Source organism: Salvia hispanica, chromosome 1 (genome assembly GCF_023119035.1).
Source record: "Salvia hispanica cultivar TCC Black 2014 chromosome 1, UniMelb_Shisp_WGS_1.0, whole genome shotgun sequence".
Lineage (NCBI taxonomy): Eukaryota > Viridiplantae > Streptophyta > Magnoliopsida > Lamiales > Lamiaceae > Salvia > Salvia hispanica.
This window is the reverse complement of record NC_062965.1, coordinates 42,699,944-42,719,862: the sequence shown is the minus strand read 5'-3', so window position 1 is coordinate 42,719,862 and position 19,919 is coordinate 42,699,944. Positions and strand designations below refer to the sequence as shown.

The 19,919-nt window shown below is 35.8% G+C and overlaps 2 protein-coding genes and 1 pseudogene across 2 annotated transcripts; 1 reads left to right on the top strand and 2 right to left on the bottom strand.

The window, feature by feature from the left end:
• Positions 1 to 3,570: 3,570 nt before the first annotated feature.
• On the top strand, positions 3,571 to 6,443 carry LOC125200725 (long-chain-alcohol oxidase FAO2-like). The gene is made up of 3 exons (XM_048098467.1): positions 3,571 to 3,768; positions 4,255 to 4,527; positions 4,632 to 6,443. Exons 1-3 carry the CDS (start codon positions 3,592 to 3,594, stop codon positions 6,363 to 6,365), a joined length of 2,184 nt encoding a protein of 727 aa, XP_047954424.1. The 5' UTR covers positions 3,571 to 3,591; the 3' UTR covers positions 6,366 to 6,443.
• A 5,761-nt stretch (positions 6,444 to 12,204) lies between these two features.
• On the bottom strand, positions 12,205 to 13,634 carry LOC125197319 (annotated as a pseudogene).
• Positions 13,635 to 14,500: 866 nt separating this feature from the next.
• On the bottom strand, positions 14,501 to 19,350 carry LOC125202298 (succinate--CoA ligase [ADP-forming] subunit beta, mitochondrial-like). Its single transcript, XM_048100677.1, has 13 exons — positions 19,216 to 19,350; positions 18,964 to 19,119; positions 18,571 to 18,681; positions 18,374 to 18,485; positions 17,831 to 17,895; positions 17,036 to 17,113; positions 16,643 to 16,717; positions 16,392 to 16,544; positions 16,139 to 16,273; positions 15,894 to 16,058; positions 15,557 to 15,679; positions 14,893 to 14,964; positions 14,501 to 14,810 (listed from the first exon to the last, which is right to left on the bottom strand). Exons 2-13 carry the CDS (start codon positions 19,063 to 19,065, stop codon positions 14,733 to 14,735), a joined length of 1,269 nt encoding a protein of 422 aa, XP_047956634.1. The 5' UTR covers positions 19,066 to 19,119; positions 19,216 to 19,350; the 3' UTR covers positions 14,501 to 14,732.
• Between the last annotated feature and the right edge of the window lie 569 nt (positions 19,351 to 19,919).

Below are 19,919 nucleotides of genomic sequence, written 5' to 3'. Positions count from 1 at the left end.
GAGGATATTTTGGGCAAACATAAAATTAGTACCAAAATTGATATTATAATATCTTCTCTCATTCTCCTAATTCTTTATACTATTATAATTAATCAATATTAATATTAATTTTCATTTTTAATATCATTCAAATATACTTAAATATAACTATAGTTATAATTATATTTAATTATTATTTTTATAATACTAAAAATTGATAAATTAATAAATAATTGTAGTATAATTATATAAATATGAATCACATAATATTATGTATTAATTATTATTATTATTTTACATTAAATTAGTAACTAATCAATATAGATTATTATGGTTATAATACTAAAAACTGATAGTAATTAATAAATAATTGTAGTATATATATATAAATTATGAATCACATAATATTATAATAATTATTATTATTATTATTATTATTTTATATTAAATTAGTAACTAATCAATATAGATTATTATTGTTATAATACTAAAAACTGATAGTGATTAATAAATAATTATAGTATAATTATATAAATTATGAATCACATAATATTATGCAATAATAATTATTATTATTTTACATTAAATTGGTAACTAATTAATATAGCCTTAATAAAAATATAACATTGTGAATTGTATTTTTACTTAGGTGTTTCAACCTTAAAATGAGTATAAAATAATTTAATAAAAAATATTCAATTGATTTAATTATTTTAAATAATTAATTTAATTAGGTATTTTATTTTTTATTTATATTATGAATGCAATTAGATGTATTTATAAACCACTAAAAAGAAAGAAGAAAAAAGAAGGAAGAAGAAACATTTTACTAAGGAGAAAAAAAATACTCCCTCCGTCCCATAAAAGTTGAGACAAAAATTTTGGTCACGGAGATTAAGAATTTATATTAAATAAATAGGAGAGATGAAAAAAGTAGGAAAGATAAAGAGAGTAAAGTAAATGATGGAATAAAGTAAGAGTGATTAGATGTTTTGTCTTTTGTTAAAAAAGGAAATGACTCAACTTTGTTGGGACGGACTAAAAAGGAATACGACTCAACTTTTATGGGATGGAGGGAGTAAAAGAAAGGAAGATAAAAAATACTAAAAAGAAAGAAGAAAATGAAGAAAAAAAGAAAGAAGAAGAAACTAATGAAGAAAAAGAGAAATAAGAAAGGAAGAAAAAATAATCACATATTTGGTACTCCCTCCGTCCCATAAAAGTTGAGACAAAACTTTTGGGCACGGAGATTAAGAATTTATATTAAATAAATAGGAGAGATGAAAAAAGTATGAAAGATAAGAAAGAGTAAAGTAAATGATGGAATAAAGTAAGAGTGATTAGATGTTTTGTCTTTAGTTAAAAAAGGAAATGACTCAACTTTGTTGGGACGGACTAAAAAGGAATACGACTCAACTTTTATGGGACGGAGGGAGTACTATTTAATGGAAATTTCCAAAAATATCCTCCATGAAAAAAAATCACATATATGGTACCTAGGGTTATTTTTGTCACTGGGTACCAAAAACGATATAAAATAAAGATCAGGTACCATTTATGTGCGAAAGTGAAAGATCAGAAACCATTTATGTAATTCACTCTTATATTAAAATGTGAGTGAAAAAAGGTTAGTGGAATGTGAGGCTTAATATCATTTATAAAATATTTCAACCAAAGCTCCTAAACTGTGACACCCAAAAATGATAAATCGAGACTCCTAAAATGGGACTGGAGGAGTATTTAACATCAACTAAATTAATCAAAGAACAATTTGAAAAGCAAGTATTTAGACCTATTGGTCACACTACTTTTAGATAGAGCTTTAGAGAAAATTCAATACTATATGTATATATCAGTATCATTGCCTTGAATTTAAACAATTTTTTAATGAGTAGTAATTACGAATTTTAGTAGATTCTCAAAATGAGTAAACTTTCTAAGACGGTCCCAACAAACTTTTGGCTCAACTAAATAATGTCGAGACAGTGGTTAAAAATCATCATATGATTCATATATATTTTAAATTATCACTAACTTTTTTCTAATTATCAATTTTGACCATTAGTTAATTTCTGTCACAACTATTGACAGAAATAGATTTGTATAATTAGGTTATTAGTTTGAGCATATTTACTCAAAATTAATTGGAAGTGTGAAATAAACTGAAACATATATTGATAGATTGAATTTGAGATGTACATGTTACTTATATAGAGCAACAAATTACTTATATTTTTTTATGGGTAAATTGAAAAATATATCCCAAGTTATAATATAATTAATTAATTTCTCAAATTATGGAATAGATCATAATTTGATCAAACTTCGTGATTTTTTTTTTTTTTTTTCATTTATCCCTTTTCAATTGTTAAATGTTCCATCTGATTTTATATACCAGCTTTTATACTATAATAAACAAACTTCTGTCCGCAACTTTATCTTCTTCAATAATTTTTCTCTTAACATATTTTAAAAAATATTTTCAATTGCATAGATATAATAGTTCATGACCTTTCTGATTTTAGAATAGTTAAACAATATATCTACACATCATTTTATTTACAATTTATATAATTACATAATACTCCTTCCGTCCCATTAAAGTATGGGCAATGGATATGACATGAGAATTAACATAAAATTGGTAAAGTAAGAGAAATGAGAAGAATGATATGGTAAAGTAAGAGAAGGGAGGATTGTTAATTAAAGTAGTGTCATTGGGCCTACATTATTTAATTAATACTCCCTCCGTCCCACATTTATAGTCACATTTAGTTATGGCACGGGTTTTAAAAAATTGGTGGAATGTGTAATTAATGAAGTGAGAGGTGGAGTGTCTAATAAATGAAGTGAGATGGTGGAGTGTGTAATAAATGAAGTGAGATGGTTGAAGGTGGGTCCCTTTTGACTTTTTGGTTTTTTTATTTTTGTTTTGGTTTATTTTAATGTAGATAATGGCATTTGGGTGTGATTTTTGTGAACAAATATGGAAAATTCTAAATGTCTCTAAATGTGGGACGGACTTTTATAGCAAAATGTGACTATAAAACTGGGACGGAGGGAGTATAATTTTTAAAATTGGAATATACATATTTTTGTGGGACGGACGAAAATAAAAAGTGCACATATTTTTATGATAGAAATGGGGTAGTACACAAATTCACTCTCCAACACTAATCCCTCTCTTTTCTAATATACCGATTATATATTACAATATGTGCTAAATTAAATGTTCAAATTTTCAGAAGAGAAGGAAGTACTATGTTACTGTTCTCGGAGAAAATAAGGGCGTTGCGCCGCACAACGAGTTAAAAGAAAAACAGAAAACACATAATAGATGTAAGAAGAAGAATGTAAATGAAATTAATTGTATTTTTGTTTTCTGCATACCATGTAGTAATAAAACACCATTTCACTATATACAAAAATATTAAAATATTAAATAAGTACATCAGATAATGATCGCTGTATGAAAAGAAAAAAAATGTAAATCCTAATAGATTTTCCCAATGAAATTTTAGGAATTTTGATTGGGGTATCAGGTATGATAAGATAAAAATATAAATATAAATATAAATAGAGGGGAGAGATAGAGGAGAGAGAGAGGGAGTGATGAAAGAAGAAGAGCCTCATCCATTGTTGAAAGGAGGAATCAAGAAGAACTACAACCATGGCTTCTCACCATCTCAAATCCAATCATTGGCAGCCATTTGTCAGGCCCTCATTCCTCCTCTCGCTGATGATGCTAATATTCACGACTTAACAAACCCTCTCTTCATCTCTGATCAGGTATACTCTTTTCCCTTTGTTTACTACTATTTCTAGCAAATCTTAGCCTATCATTTAGTATTGATGTAACATTAATTTGATTCAATTTCAAGGTGGGGCTGCGTTGACTGTATTTCGAGTTCTAGAATCCAAAAAGCTATTTTTATGTGATTAGAAAAAAAAAGCAGCAAACTTTGGTATGAGTGTGTGAAAAAGGGTAGATATTGGGAATCTGTGTGGTGTGGTGTTGGCTAGATTCCAGAATCTTGGTTGATCTAAGCCATCAATGAGATCAGTTAGAGCTATTAAAGTAGGTGTGTTCAATTTATTATTCAAAGGGTAGTTGGTTTCTAGTTTGTGAGTCACATAAAAGAATTGTAATTTTGAGCAACTTTGAGGGAGATGCAATATTAAAGTACTACTAACTACTATAATCTTCAGAGACATAAAATTTTTTAATTCCCAAATGTTCTGTTTTGAGCTTTGATAATTTGCAATTCAAAATAGGTGGCTGAGCTAATGGTGAAGAGGGGCCTGCCTAAGGGATTGTTAATAGTGAGTTTAGTGTTGAAGTGTTTATCAAGCAGAGTGGGAACATTCTTGCTGTGTGGGTGGGTTTGTTTGGATTGGAAGTTTCCATTTGTGCACAGTTTTTCCGAGTTGTCGTTGAAGAAGAGAGAAGCCATCCTTCAAAGATGGTCAGCTGAGACTCTTCTGCTGCCGCTCAGGATATCTTTCGTGTTGCTAAAGATCATCACACTCTTCGTCTTCTTCTCGTTGGTAAACGATCTTTCTGCTTGCTCTCTCCGTCTCTGTTGTTTTCAGGTTGTTATAATGTATGTTTTCGTCAAGAGCATTGATATTCTTTCTATGTTGTGCTGCAGACTGATGAAAATTCAAACAACCCTGCTTGGAAAGCAATTGGATACGAGGTAGAGGCTGTTGAGAGACGGATAAAACACGAAAAGGGAAGACCACTTGCTGAGGGGATTGTCGACACCGTGAATCTAGATGAGGCGTCACTGAAGGAATCCCTTATCCGGAAAGGCATAGGTGTCGTGGAGGACCTAGAAGAGAACTTGTTAAAGATAAAATGTGATGTGGTGATTGTTGGATCGGGTAGTGGGGGCGGTGTTGCTGCAGCGGTCCTTGCCAAGTCGGGCCAGAAAGTCATCGTCCTTGAGAAAGGTCACTACTTTGTGCCGGAGGATTATTCAGGCCTCGAAGGGCCTTCGTTGTCTGAGTTGTACGAATCTGGTGGAATGTTGACTACCGAAGATGGGAAAATACTGGTCATGGCGGGAACAGCGGTTGGTGGTGGTTCGTCTATAAATTGGTCGGCTTGCATCAGAACTCCTGATGATTTACTCAAAGAATGGTCGAATGAAAACCAGATTCCTCTCTTTAACAGCCACGAATATCGATCTGCCATGGATCGTGTGTGTGAGAGGATCGGTGTGACAGAATCTTGCACAGAAGAAGGGTTCCAAAATCAAGTGCTGAGGACGGGTTGTGAGAATCTCGGCCTAAAAGTCGAGCCCGTGCCAAGAAACTCTTCAGCAGATCATTACTGTGGTTCTTGCTGTTATGGCTGCAGAAGAGGAGATAAAAAGGGAACTGAATCGACGTGGCTCGTTGATGCTGTCAACAACGGGGCAGTAATCCTAACCGGCTGCAAAGCAGACACGTTCGTGCTGGTGAGGGACAGTAGCGAAAAATCTGGGAAGAGATGCATTGGAGTCATAGCAACTGCTAAAAACAAGAACATTGGGAGGAAGTTTCGTATTGAGGCACGGGCTACAGTTTCTGCTTGCGGTTCTCTCCTCACACCGCCATTGTTGGTAGCTAGCGGGTTGGAGAACAAGAACATTGGTCGGAATCTGCATCTCCACCCCGTCTCCTTCGTGTGGGGATACTTCCCCGAGTCTCAAGTGGAACTCAAGGGTAAGAGCTTCGAAGGCGGTATCATCACCTCCATCCATAAGGTACGAGACGAAGAAGAGTCAAGCTCCCGAGCCATAGTGGAAGCTGCATCAATTGGACCTGCTTCATTTGCGTCGTTGTTCCCTTGGGTTTCGAGGCATGACATGAAAGAGAGGATGACAAGATACGCCCGAACAGCTGTTCTATTTGCATTGCCCAGAGACGTAGGCTCGGGTAGTGTGATCAAACAAGGGCATATAAGATACAGGCTTAGCGAAATCGACAAAGAGAACCTCAAAACAGGGCTGAGGAGAGCTCTGAGAATCCTGATTGCTGCAGGGGCTGCAGAAGTGGGCACATTCAGAAGCGATGGGCAGAAAATGAGATGCAAAGACGAGGAGGGTGTGGGGGAGTTTCTGGACTCAGTGACAGCACCGGGGGGGCCTATGTCGAGGTCAGAGCAGTGGACAGTGTACTGCTCGGCGCATCAGATGAGCAGCTGCCGGATGGGAGGGAAGGAGGAGGACGGAGCAGTAGACGAAAACGGAGAGTGCTGGGAGGCAAAGGGACTATTTGTGTGTGATGGAAGTGTGTTGCCAACTGCAGTTGGTGTGAATCCAATGATCACTATTCAATCTACTGCTTACTGCATTGCCTCAAGATTAGCACATTCCCTCAGTCTAAGCTCTGATTAATTATATTAGTTGCTTCTCACAATTTGTATGCATGATTCTTTAATGAATGGGCTCAATAAGGGGATTTCTGAGGTGAAATTAGTATCATCAGCTTCCTTTGTTGCATATATACAATAAGTTAAATGTTATGATTTACAATTTATGGAAAAGAGGGAATATACAAGTCTAGACTATATGCTGTAGGAAAGGAAAAATAATCAAGTTCTAGCTACTATTTTTTTTGTAAAGATACCAATATACTCTTAAGAAAAAGAATCATACAGTATACATTAAGAAAAGGTAACCTAAACTGAAAAAGGGGGACTCTGACAAAATCTTCTCATCATGAAATGCAACAAAGAGAATATTTCAAAAGAGAAATATGAGTTCCCATTGTAAACAAATTTCCTAGTAGAATAATTGGAATAAGCTTCTGTATAATTTTTTTTATATGCTACAAGCATGCTTCTTTTCTTCATATAATAGTTGTATTATATTATTCAAAGATCAAGAACCAATATTAAATTTTGTAATTCGTACATCAACTTTTTTTAATAAAATATAAAACTATGAGGTTAAAACATTACGAGTGAAATGCCTTATTAGTTTCTAACATTTGAACTTGTGACACAACATACTCCTGACAAAAAAAATAGCTCCAGATAATCCAATCGGTTTATATAATCACGAATGATGTTTTTTTGGATTAAAACACACTCAGGCCTCAAGCCCTATAAGGGCATTTTTGTCACTCTATGATATTGTCACATATGATTTCTACCGCATTTTTGTCAGCAACTTCTTATGTAATTTCCTAATAAGTTCTGATACTTCATACGTAATTAAAATTTTGTCATTATTTACACTCTCTATTTTTTTTATAATACAAATTTATCATTATCTGCATTAATTAATATGAAAAAAAATGAGGCTCTTTCTTCCTTATAAAACTCATTTGCTAGTATTTTTCCGTGTTTCTATTTCCCCTAATTTTTCTTTATTTTTTACCTTGATTTACGAATAAATTTTATTTATTATGAAAATATCATAATTTTGCAGTATTAATTTGAAAATTTACATTCTCTTAATTTCAAATACTATTATTAATAAAAAAATTCCAATGACTAAATAGCTAATATCACCTGTTTGAATATTTTCAGAATATTAATCATGTTTCAGTTTATAATGAATGACAAGAAACTATGCAAATTTATATCTGAAGACTGAATGTTCATATTATGTTGAAAATTTCAGTTTGAGCTAAATTGCAATTCTCAATGAAATATCAATCATAAAAATCGTCTTAAAGTTAGACTTAGAGTAATATATTAGTTCGATGATATATAATGAAATAATATTTTAAATGTCAATGTTTTCAAGAAAATAAATATTGTATCATTTAAATAAATGTGAAATATTTTTTATTCTGTGTATTATTGATTCAGATTTTATTGCTAAAAAAACTTCAATTTTCCATATTTTTTGTTGTTTCTCAATGGATTCCCTACATGAGATATGAGAAGATTTTTTCTTTGCAAATAATGACAAAACTTTAATCACATATGAAGTACCAAAACTTATTAGGAAATCACATAAGAAGTTAATGACAAAAATGTGATAGAATTAATTAATCAGTGAATTTAGGGATTGCTAAAAATGTCCTTCAAGCATTCAGTATTTTTGTCTGAAAAGTGGCTAAAAACACTACATTCGTGATTATATTAAACGTTAAGATTATTTGGGACTATTTTTTATTAGAAGTATATCTGTCACGCCCTTTCTAAGGATAGAAAACACGGTTGATCGCGATTGGGGGTGGGTTAAAGAAGCGGGAAAGAAAGGGAAAAACAACGAATACTCAACCATAGCTCAAAATAAATGGGAATAGCTCGAATAAACTCAGGGTATCTCAACAATACAAGAACTCAAAAAGAATATTATCTCGGCAATACAAGAACTCGAAAGAAAGACAACTACTCAGCGGAAGCATTCGAGAGAAGGAATATGCCACGTGTGAAGACATGACACATTTTGAACACTTAAATTTCTTCAACGGTCTTGCTTAACACCCACCGCATTCGTCACAGCTCAACCTGCACATTTTTAAAACATATGCAGGGCTGAGTACTTGATGTACCCAGTGAACACGTGCCAAAATAATTTTCATAAAATATTGTGTCAGCATTTAAAAGTGAACTCGGGGTTTTACAAAAGACCAAGTCACCAAAACATTTTCTCACTCAAAAGTATGGCCATTTTTCTCTCTTCGCACCGTATCTGAACCTCAAATGTGAAACGAGAACGTGGCCACATAGTGCACGATCCCCTCTATGTACACTAGCTTGAATATGGACTCACTCTCTAGACAAACCCGAATTCGATTAAACTCATAATTTCTAGTAGGGACTTACTTCCCACTAGGGCGATCAGATAGGCACATCCTTAAAAATAAAATACGGCATGACACAATATATTTAAATTTAAGCACATAAAAATATACTTGGGGCATATCCCTTATTTAAAAGGAAATCTCACCTCACCTCGTTCATTAATTTTCTATACTTGAAATCCTTTCTGTTCTCGGAAAATGTGCGTGATGAAGCCCTTAAATCAGCACGTCCTTTCCTCTCTTCTTATTTAACTCCATTTAGCTCAATACCGAAAATTTAATCCCAAAACAAGGTAGTAGGACCAATTTCTTTTCTTCACCCTCACTATCTTCTTCCTAGCTTCACGTCATAACCTTTCTTCTAAAATTTACTTAGGAACAAAATAATCCGACTCCCACCCCTCTCCTGCTCACGCCATCGCCATCTCCATCTCCCTCTTTCCCGTTCTAAAACTCCTCTCCGGCAAAACTCGGCGCCACCGCTGCCACCGTTCTATTCATCGGAGGTGAGCTCGACAAGCTCAGCTCCGCCTCCGTCTATCCCCTTCATCTCTCTCTCGACCAGCGTCGTCGATCTCCTGCCCAATCGGGGCAGTTTCGCAGTTCAAAACAATCGCCTCCGTTGCTCAGCTCCACTACGCCTCCGTAGTCCTGCCATCTCTCTCTTCGCATCACCTAAAATCAGTCATCTTCGTCAAACCGCCGTTGGTGCAAGACTGAGTTGCCGCCGTCTAAAATCTGGTATTAACGAGACCACCGAAGATTCCGGCAGCTAACGCTGTCTCTCCCTCGCTCAACTTCACAGAAAAGAATCCTCGTTAAACCCTCTCTTCGCTGCCCCACCACCATCACAACCGTACATCGCAGCCGCACTCTCTCTCTCTCTCTCAACCAATTCTACCGTCGTTGCCTGCAACCTCCAACTCGCGCCACCGTCGACCTCCCTCTCCCTCTCGACTCTGATGTGAATCCGGGAAGTGCCAAACCAATAGAACAAACAAAGGCATCCAATGAACCACACCGGAGCTGGGGTCCGCTTCAAACATCAATATACCTATCAAGATGGTGTCCAAATGCTCTTCCAAGACCATCATTGTCTTTATCGTCAAAATAGCTTCGCGTGGGTACCTCACACGCCCCAAACGGAGTTCGGATGAGAGAGTTATTATCGTTTTAAGAAAGCCGCGCAATGCAGAAAGAAACACGCGGGCGGGTGTTTTGCCAACCCAAAAACACCCGGTCGGGTTTTTTTGCCGAGAAATCAGTTTTTGTCCAGAGACTTCACCCGGGCGGGTGAAATGAGCCGTGGGAAACACCCGGTCGGGTGTTTTGCCCGAAATATGACTTTTTGACCAAGACTTGTTTTGTTTTGCTTCTTTTTAACTCCTAGTATAAATACTCTTGTTAGGGTTCATTTCAATCAGCTTTTGAATATTTGTAAGAGACAACTTCTCCATATTTGAGAGCTCACCTTCTTCATCTTTTGAAGACTTATCAAATTCCTTCGGGTTGCATTCGATCTTTTGCCGGGCTAAGGTTGATTGTAAAGGTATGCTTGCTAGTTCTTGTGTTGCTAGTTTGTGGAGCCATTAGGTGTTTATATGTGAAAGTGCATTTGGGATTTCTTTCTTGTTCTTCACCTAAATCATAACACTAATCCATCATCTATCCTTTTATCCTTTTTTCTTGTTCCATTTCTTGGTTTATCTTGTTTAGTTGTTGGTTTATCTACAAGAATAAGTCCGGGGCAAATTCATGAGTCTTCAATTTAGAGGATTCACATTAGACTCCCTCTCTCTTTCTCTAAATTTCTAACTCTCTGCAGCATTGTCATCATATCGTATTATCATACTGCTGTCACGTTTAAGTTCATTACAGGTACGAACAATTACAGCCCTAACTACTTCTGATTTTTCTAGCGGCATATTTGGTACGGCTTCTTTGATCACAACAATAATAACGTCACCAATATGAGCATATCGGCTATTACTAGCTCCTGTGATTCGAATACACATCAATTTGCGAGCCCCGCTGTTATCCGCTACATTTAAATAGGTTTGAAGTTGAATCATATAAATTTTTGAATCTATTCTTGCAATGCAAAGGATGAAGAAAATAAAAGAAATATTGTTATATTTTTCTTGGAATTGATTGTGAATATCGTGTGATTTAGAAGCATGGAATCATAGGGGGAGATATATATGTAAAACTGATTTGATGGAATCATTCGATCGGATTTTGTGGAACAGAAATTTTTGTGTTGGTTAATAAATTTTAGAGTAAAGGCCAAATGTGGTCCCTAACATATGACCGTTTTATCAATTTGGTCCTTAACATTATCTTTTTGATTATTTGGTCCCTCACAAATAAACTCGGATCCGAATCGGTTCTCACTTAACAGAACTGTTTATATAACACTGTCAACGTTATTTAAAATAAAAACATTAATTAAAATGGTAGACGCCGGAGAGATTATCGTCGCTATTTCTTTGGTAGACTCCTTGTTGCTTCTCCTCCAGCGTCAGCCGCTGCAGACAGGGGCGGAGGCACGATGGGGCAGGGGAGCCCTTGGGCCCCTCACCCATTTTAATAACTACTCCCTCCGTCCCGGCTAAGATGACACATTGCTTAGCCGGCACGGGATTTTAGGAGTAATTGGTTAAAGTGTTTAATTGGAGAGAGAGAAGGTGGGTGTAAGTATTAAAGTAGAGAGATAAGGAAAGATGAATATTTTAATAGGAGTGAGAAAAAATTATTGAGTGTATTAATTGGAGAGAGAATGTTACCAAAAAAGGAAATGTGTCATCTTAGTTGAGACAAACTAAAAAGGAAAACGTGTCATTTTAAGCGAGACAGAGGGAGTACTATATATACTACATATATGCAATATTTAGAATATGGAATGATTGCACAGTTGGTTCTGAATCTGCCTCTTCACCGTGTGATGTTGAGTTCAATTCCATCTGGTAGCATTTTGGTATTTGGGTCACTATTTCTTCTAGTTTTGTTCATTTATGCTTTATTTATTAATAATACTAGTAATTTTGTTTTAATAATTTAACTTATGATTATAAATAGTCGTATAGTATAATATAATACTAGTAAATTTAATTTTGCAGCTATGTTGTTTTTTATTTAATAGTTGGTACTTAGTTTTTCATTATCTTGGTTGGTTTGAACTCTTACTTAGCATTATTTGGTTTTAGCATTTTATTTATTTCTACTTTTTTTTAAGTAAGATTTTTTAGCTTTTTAGTAGTTCTATAATAGAAAACAACTCTTTGTTCTAATAAATATGACAATATTTCATATAATATTAGTAAATATGTGCTATGCTCTAAAAAATCTATTCAGCAATTAATTTTCTCATTATTCGTTTTTCACGCGTGGCCTTTTATATTGCTCACGTTTCCGCGTCGTTAGCACTGAACACACTCAAGAAATTTTAATGGTAGTTTGGACCCCCCATCGCTAATATTCTGGCTCCGCCACTGGCTGCAGATCCTGAATCTGCTTCTGGATCGGAGCCATCGCAATTGACCGCTCATCGTGTGCTTGAAGGAACACCGGATCCTCCATCTCCGGAGCTCTCCCCATCATCTGTTGCTGAATTGGTGGTTGCGGCGCCATTGCATTCGCTTTCTCAAATCCAAACATGAAATTGGCGTTACCAGGCGGCGGCTGCGCAGTGACAATCGGCGCAGAATTCAACGCCTCCTTCTCCGATTTAACATCATCGGAGCCGAAGCTCCTAGTCGACGAGCTCAAGCTCTGATTCAGCGTCGGAAAAATGAAAATCCTCAGGCGCGTCGGCTTCGGCGATATCCGGTACAACCGCTCATACTCGTGCATCATGTGCTCCAGATCGTCGTCATTCGTGACGGAAATCAACGCGTCGAGATCTTCCCCGGGAGCTGGTACTTGAACGAGATGCTCTCGCAATTGCAGAGTGCGGTGAGCTTGGGGAGCAGAGAGCCGAATTTGATGTTGCAATCCACGGTGAGGATCTTCGTCTCGCCTCCGATGTACGAGAGTTGGTTATCGTGAGGGCGCGGGTGGATCTTCCCGCCGTAGCTGCACATGAACTTGACCTTGTAATTCGGCGGCGACTGATTCCCCTGAGAATCCTCCCACGACGGCGGATTCTCGAAGTCGATCTCGCGAGAGCGGAGGAGGAGTCGCCGGATCTATTTTTTTATTTTTTTGATATAATTAAAAATATTAATTAAAATAGTTAATTTTGGTCAAAAACTGATTAGATGTCATTGACCGTTAGTTTTGGACGGTTCTGTTAAGTGAGGACCGATTCGGATCCGAGTTTATTTGTAAGGGACCAAATAATCAAAAAGATAATGTTAAGGACCAAATTGATAAAACAACCATATGTTAGGGACCACATTTGACCTTTACTCTAAATTCTAACTGAATAAATAGGCTCCTCCAAAATTGGGCTTTAAAAGAAAGAATAAGAATATATTTTGGACTCATAATAACTGGGTTTCAAATTGGGCTAGGAAAGAATAAGTGTTTGGCACGAAAAGTAAAATCTTTCTCTCGACAAAAGGAACAAAGGCGAAAAAAATTTCCAGGTGCACAAACGACGTTCTTTTAAGAACAATTAAAAAGGTAGAAAAAGTCGGGGTGTTACGATATGGTATCACGAGCCCAAAAGTAAGAGACTAACGAAGCAGTCCACTCAAACATTACCAATGCTCGAACTATGTAGTATATGTGATATAATGAGGCTAGACAACATTGACCTTTACTCTAATATTTTTTTGTATACATTTCAAGTGGGATCATATTCTATACTACGCATTAGTTAATTAATATGTGGATTCATATCTTAAAAAATATTCAGTTTTATTTACAATGAATTTGTGTTTACGAAACTTCACCATATTCTTTACAATAAATTTGCATTTTCGAAACTTGCCCAAGTTCTTGGGTTGACCTATTTGCTTCTTCACTTCAGCACAACTTATGCATTTCAAATTCGATAAAAGGTTGGAGTAGAGGCGTTGCTTGTGGGGTCGATGGCATTTCGAACCTCCAACTATAACAAAAGTTTAAAGTATCCGTGGGACTATGGTGGGATTGGCCGACATCACGTGATCCCACCCCTTTCTTTCATTTTAAACATGTAAAATTAAGAATTTATATTTTGCAAGGGCTTACTCTACATTGAGACAGTCAAGCTATGGCAAAATTCTCACTTGAATAAAGGTAAATTAGCCCTTTCTTATTCTATGAAAGGGAAACACGCCAATGCTAACGATCAGTTTAAGAAAAAGAATCGACTTAATCAAATTGGCTTGTTCAAATTTTGAATGAAACACTTCATTATTAAATGTAGATTGGTTTTGCTGTTATGTTAGTTTTTTATAGTATTTAGTTTTCAGTTTTTCAACGTGTTCATTATAACATCAATAAATCACAATCACAACCATTTGCAAAATTAATAAAAAAAGAAAAAATCGAGAAAAAAAATAGTTCAAGTATTATTAGTGAAAAATGAAGCTCACCAAACCATAATGGAAAAAATAATAGTATAATCATTAATTTGGGATAGAGGGAGTATTAATCATTTGCATCATAGACAAGTCAAACAGAGTCAAGCTCAAAATTTTGACAATAGGCTCAACCTTTTAACGTTATTATCAAGCTCGAGGTGCAAATAGGCTCAATCAGATAAGTCACATTCATACCTTCTTGTGATCTCCATGATGATTATAAGACTAAGATAGACATATTTAGGGTGCACTGCTGATATCCAAATCATTGTTCTATTATTGAAGATGAATAAAACCAGACAAAATCACCGTAAGCTCTTGGTAGTACAAAAACTCTTACGAGGCTAGAAAATCCGTTAAATAAAACAGATTATGAAAGTTCTCCACAGACCGATGGAGAAGCTAGGATTTCACAGATAGTCACTGCTTATATGGAGACAATGAATTGGTAAAGAACAGATTATACTCAAACTAGACAACATGTTCTCACTTTGCTGAAGCTTTCACTGCTTTCTCAGCTGCATCATCTAAATCTTCAGCAGTAATCAAAGTCATTCCACTTTCCTGTAAATTATAGAATCTTAGTGATATAAATCACATTATTTAGCAACTCAAGTTTTCAATGAGAGATGTGTTTCAAATTCACCTTCAAAATTCTCTTTCCTTGGTCCACATTTGTGCCTTCAAGACGAACAACAACAGGTACCTTCAGTTGAACCTATAACAGTAGCCCGAAAAGAACAGTTAGAACTGAACATGCTCCCATCAATATGGGAGAACTGTATCTTTTCCCTATCAGGGAATTATCATATTTTTGGCCCATTTTAGGCCAAATCAGCCAATTTCTACAATATTTCAAATCCTCTAACAGGACTAAAGATGCAAATTTGACAGGTTTCCAGGAAGGTCTCCCTTGGCACAACTATCTCTAACTCCATTGATTTGTTACTCATGGAATTTGAGAGGATTGAGTCCTTAGATTCAGAGCACTGGGTGTTTTATATATGTATAAAAGTGCTTAGGCTTTGGAATTCTGGAAGAGCATCCCATCCTTGCTGTAGATATCGGATCATGTCAGGCTTTGTATTTTTTTGCCTTAATATATTGGTAATTTATTCGAGATTATGCAATGGTAATGGATTAAGCGTAAAGTTTGGATCGGTGAGGAAATTATTCCGGAATAGTAGCGAAAAAAATACAGAGGAGGGAAAGACAGCAGACACGCACACAGACAGAGGTGAGGGAAGATGTGAGAAAGAATAAAAGGCAGCCATTACACCTAGGAAAATTCCAATCTGTGTATCTTTTACCTGTTTGGCAGCATTCACAATTCCACTGGCTATTACGTCACACTTCATAATTCCTCCAAAAATATTCACAAGAATTGCCTTCACTTTGTCATCTGAGGTCAAAATTTTAAAAGCTTCCACAACCTGTTGAACAAATTTAACTGAAGTAGTGAGAATCATATAACCCAATCCCTGGGTAGGAAAAAGGAGGGAAATATCCATCGGGTGTTGCATCCTCCAAAATATGAAACTACTCTTGAAATTTGCAGACCCAGATGCTAAATATCAGGTCTCACATGCATGCAATGATCTTAAGGAAAAACTTTGCAGCATCTGAAATCTAATGAAATATCATAACCTGGTTTTCTGAAGCATTTCCTCCAACATCAAGAAAATTAGCAGGTGTTCCTCCATGCAGCTTAATAATATCCATTGTGGCCATGGCCAAACCAGCACCATTCACCATGCAACCAATTTCTCCATCTAAACCAATGTAATTCAAATCAGCTTTAGCTGCAGCAACCTGAAAATTCAAAAGCAATGACAAAGAGTAATTAATAGAGACCACCAATTAAGTGTAAACAGCTCCCTTGACTAGATTACCTCACGAGGATCTTCTTGAGTTGGATCTCGAAGAGCAAATATCTCTTTCTGGCGATAAGCAGCATTATCATCAAAATTTAATTTTGCATCAGCAGCTACTAACTGGTTATCGGAAGTCTCAGCAATTGGGTTGACCTGTTGAAGAAATTTTCGATAAAATGAGGTCATGAGGGATTTTATACTGAGCTAGTACAAGCAGTTCTGGAACATCTAAGAAAATAATTCCAAGATAAAGCAAAATCATGTTGGTTACCTCTAATAAGGTGCAATCACACTTGCAAAAAAGTTCATAGAGCTTTTTCACTTGTTCAATTGAAGCATTTCGATCAGCTACCGTCGGGGATAAACCATCCACTACCTTTGCAGCATCCTCATCAGTGATTCCTGTGAAAACATTAATAGGTACCTATAGCATAGAATATTCAAATTATCAATTCAAAGGGAGGATCCACATCCAATATGTGCAATTAAAGTACCAGATGGATACACGGAAGAGAGACTAACCTTTACAATCAGTTCCGGATGTTTTTCTGCAAGATCTTCGATACTGGTTCCTCCCTTTTTACAGGAAATAATAATCTGCAAGATATAGATAGTTAGATACGTACACTGGCCTCAATATATATAGATAGTTTACCAAATTTTGCATGTTAATCAAGCAGGGATAAATACATTTGATATACAACCAATACATAGACTTATGGTTTATTCTTATTTTCTATTTAGGGATACTAAGCAAAATAGAGTCCACAAAATTGTTTAGGGAAAGTAAGAACCATTTCTTCCTTCCACTGTACACAGTAACTAAACCACTTACAATTGAATTACTAAAGCAAATTGGATGGTAGACAGATAATTCAATAATGCTGAGATAAATAGTTAAATATATGCACTTACTGGACCAGCAGTTATACGATCAAGAGTTATGGCAAAGTACATCTCGTTGATGAGGGATAACTTCTGAGCCAAATACACCTGCCAAATAGATGAGAAAATTCAATCGCCTTTCACGAGACCATATATACTTGCTCCAAATAATTGAGCATAATGAAATGTAATGATATTTCTGAATACTCTCAAACACAAGAAAGTATTTGACGAGAAATGGATATGAAGGCCGAGAAAGATCCAACATTGTCTCAATTTCCAGAAGTTTCATAACAATTAATTTTCTGTGTTCTTAACAAACACTAATTACATAAAAAAAATATGACCAGATAATACAAAATACTGCCAAATTAGAAATGAATATCAAGATCCTTTACAAGAATTGATTAGTGACAATGTGACATGCAGAAAAAAATCTTAAAAAGCCGAAGGGAATCAGAAATGCCTCTCAACAAGAATAAATAATACTCCCTCCGTCCCCGATTAAGAGTCACACTTGCATTTCTACACTCGTTTTGTAAAAATGATAATAAATAGTTAAAGTGGAAAAATGGTAAAATAAGATAGAGAATAATGTAAAGAAGACTCTTCTCTGCCTTATTCTCTATCTTATTTTACTATTTATCGACTTTAACTATTTATTATTATTTTTACAAAACGAGTGCAGAAATGCAAGTGTGACTCTTAATCGGGGACGGAGGGAGTACTACTGAAAGAATATTTATGGATTTCATCCCACTTGCAAGACCACATATATGTTTATTTTCATTATGGATATGGAAGTACACAATTGATGTCTCAAACCTTGCTGACAATTTTTCCTTCAGGTCCGGATTGCTTAGTGACAAGCATCTGTCCAAGCATTTTACCTGAAACAACAAAAATATAACTTGTTACAGTAGTTATTTTAAAGGACCCCACAACAATTTCCCAGATCAGTATTTTCTCAGAATTAAACATATGCCTCCCCAGTTCCTTTAGAATGATGCGAACTAAGACTATGTTGAAATACAGGGGCATCATGGTGTGCCTTGACTTCAATGAGTCACGAACTGTTAAATTAACACGTAATTAACCAATTTCCAACAACACGGTTTCTCGCAGGAGGGAAAAGAAAGAGGCAGGGGAAATGACATGGCGCGAATGGAAAAACCGGAACATCTTTGTGAATCTGCGATGCAGCAACCAGAACTATGTTTTTTAATTCATGGCACAATTTTTGCACTCATCCTTTACAATTACAAGAACAGAGATGGGGAGTGACTTAGAAGATATTCAAATTTGTATGCAAATACAATACATTGCTTATATGACTTCCATAAAAAGGGAAATTATTTCATATCATACCAGCTACATCCTCAGCCTTGTCAGCCTTTACTATATGCACTCCCCCTTGAAAACCATTTTTAAAGGTTCCAAGTCCTCGGCCACCAGCAAGGATTTGAGCCTTCACGACCACCTACAACCCCGAGATTTACCTCTACAATTCAATCACTATTACATTCCCAATGAATTAAAGACCTGAGAAAGATCCGTGTCACTACCTCGCTTTCATTAGGAAATACTTCCCGCAGTGCCTTCCTGAGTTCATCAACTGATCCAACAGCCACACCTTTTGGGACATTGATACCATGCTTTCCCATCAGCTCAGCTCCCTGACATAATTACACCACGTTTCTTAGACACGTAACCACAAATTCAATGTTTGAAAGAGCCCCAAAAATGATTAAAGGTTTGGCTCATTTCTACCTTAGGGCTTTCACGTCAATCAGAAATGCAAGGTTCGGATCAAAAATTTGATTCATACATAAACAAATTGAATGACCAAAACAACTAGAAACAGATCGCTAGAAACGTTGAATAAGCCTCGTAGTAAATTGACAGGTCTGTGCAAAGGAGTGTGAGGCTATCTGTGTTCGAGAGAGAGAGGGGTATACCTGGTATTCGTGTATGTTGAGGCGGCGCAGCTGTTGCTGCTGCCATTTTCCGGCGACGGATAGAGAGCGGCCAGCTAGTTTCCCGAGCAATCCTCTCACCATTTTTTTCAATCAGTGTTTCCCCCTTCTGTTCGGATCGGGTCGCGAAAGATCGAACTGCAATACAAGATTCAGAGGAAAATAAGTAATTCGTGCGACAGAAACCTACCGGAGAGCGAGAGAGGTAGAGGCGCCGGCGGCGCAGAAACTGACCTTCGCCGGAGAGAATAGAATTCACCCAAATACGCTGTTTTCGTTAATGCGATCTTTGACCTTTTTGTTTCTAAATTTTTATGGATTCAATTATTCATTCGTTTGCCCTCTTCTTTAGCGAAAATGGTAGTGTTTGATTGGTTGAAGGATATTTTAATTTGGATGAAAATTAATATAATCATTAATATTATTAGAGTGTTTATCATCTCATAAAATAATTTGGAAAGTTAAAAATCTTCGAAATAACTGGCAAATTTACTTTTTCTTTATTAAAATATATTCTTTGATAGAAAATATATTTGAGAAGATATTACACTTCTCATTTTGAATTACCCTTTAATTTGATAGTTATTTTTGTAACCCTTTAATTTGATAGTTATTTTTATAGTATCTTTTTCAATTTGGAATCTTCTAACTTTTTAAAAAGATTTACTCCTACTACCTTCTTCCTCAACAGATAAAAGAAAAATATATTTTCTCAATTTGTCAATTTTTCTTGAACATGCTTTAGGTTTATATGCAGTAGAGTCAAACTGGAGGCTGTTACACCCCGATGCGTTGTCGGCTCCCATCACTTAAATACGTCTGATGGAGACTAAGGCGATAAAAAGAAAAGTAGGAAAGGCTTTGGCGGATTTGAGCACTGAACAACCCCCAACCATGGTCAAACCCTACTATAGATAGAATGGTTATCAACATGGGCA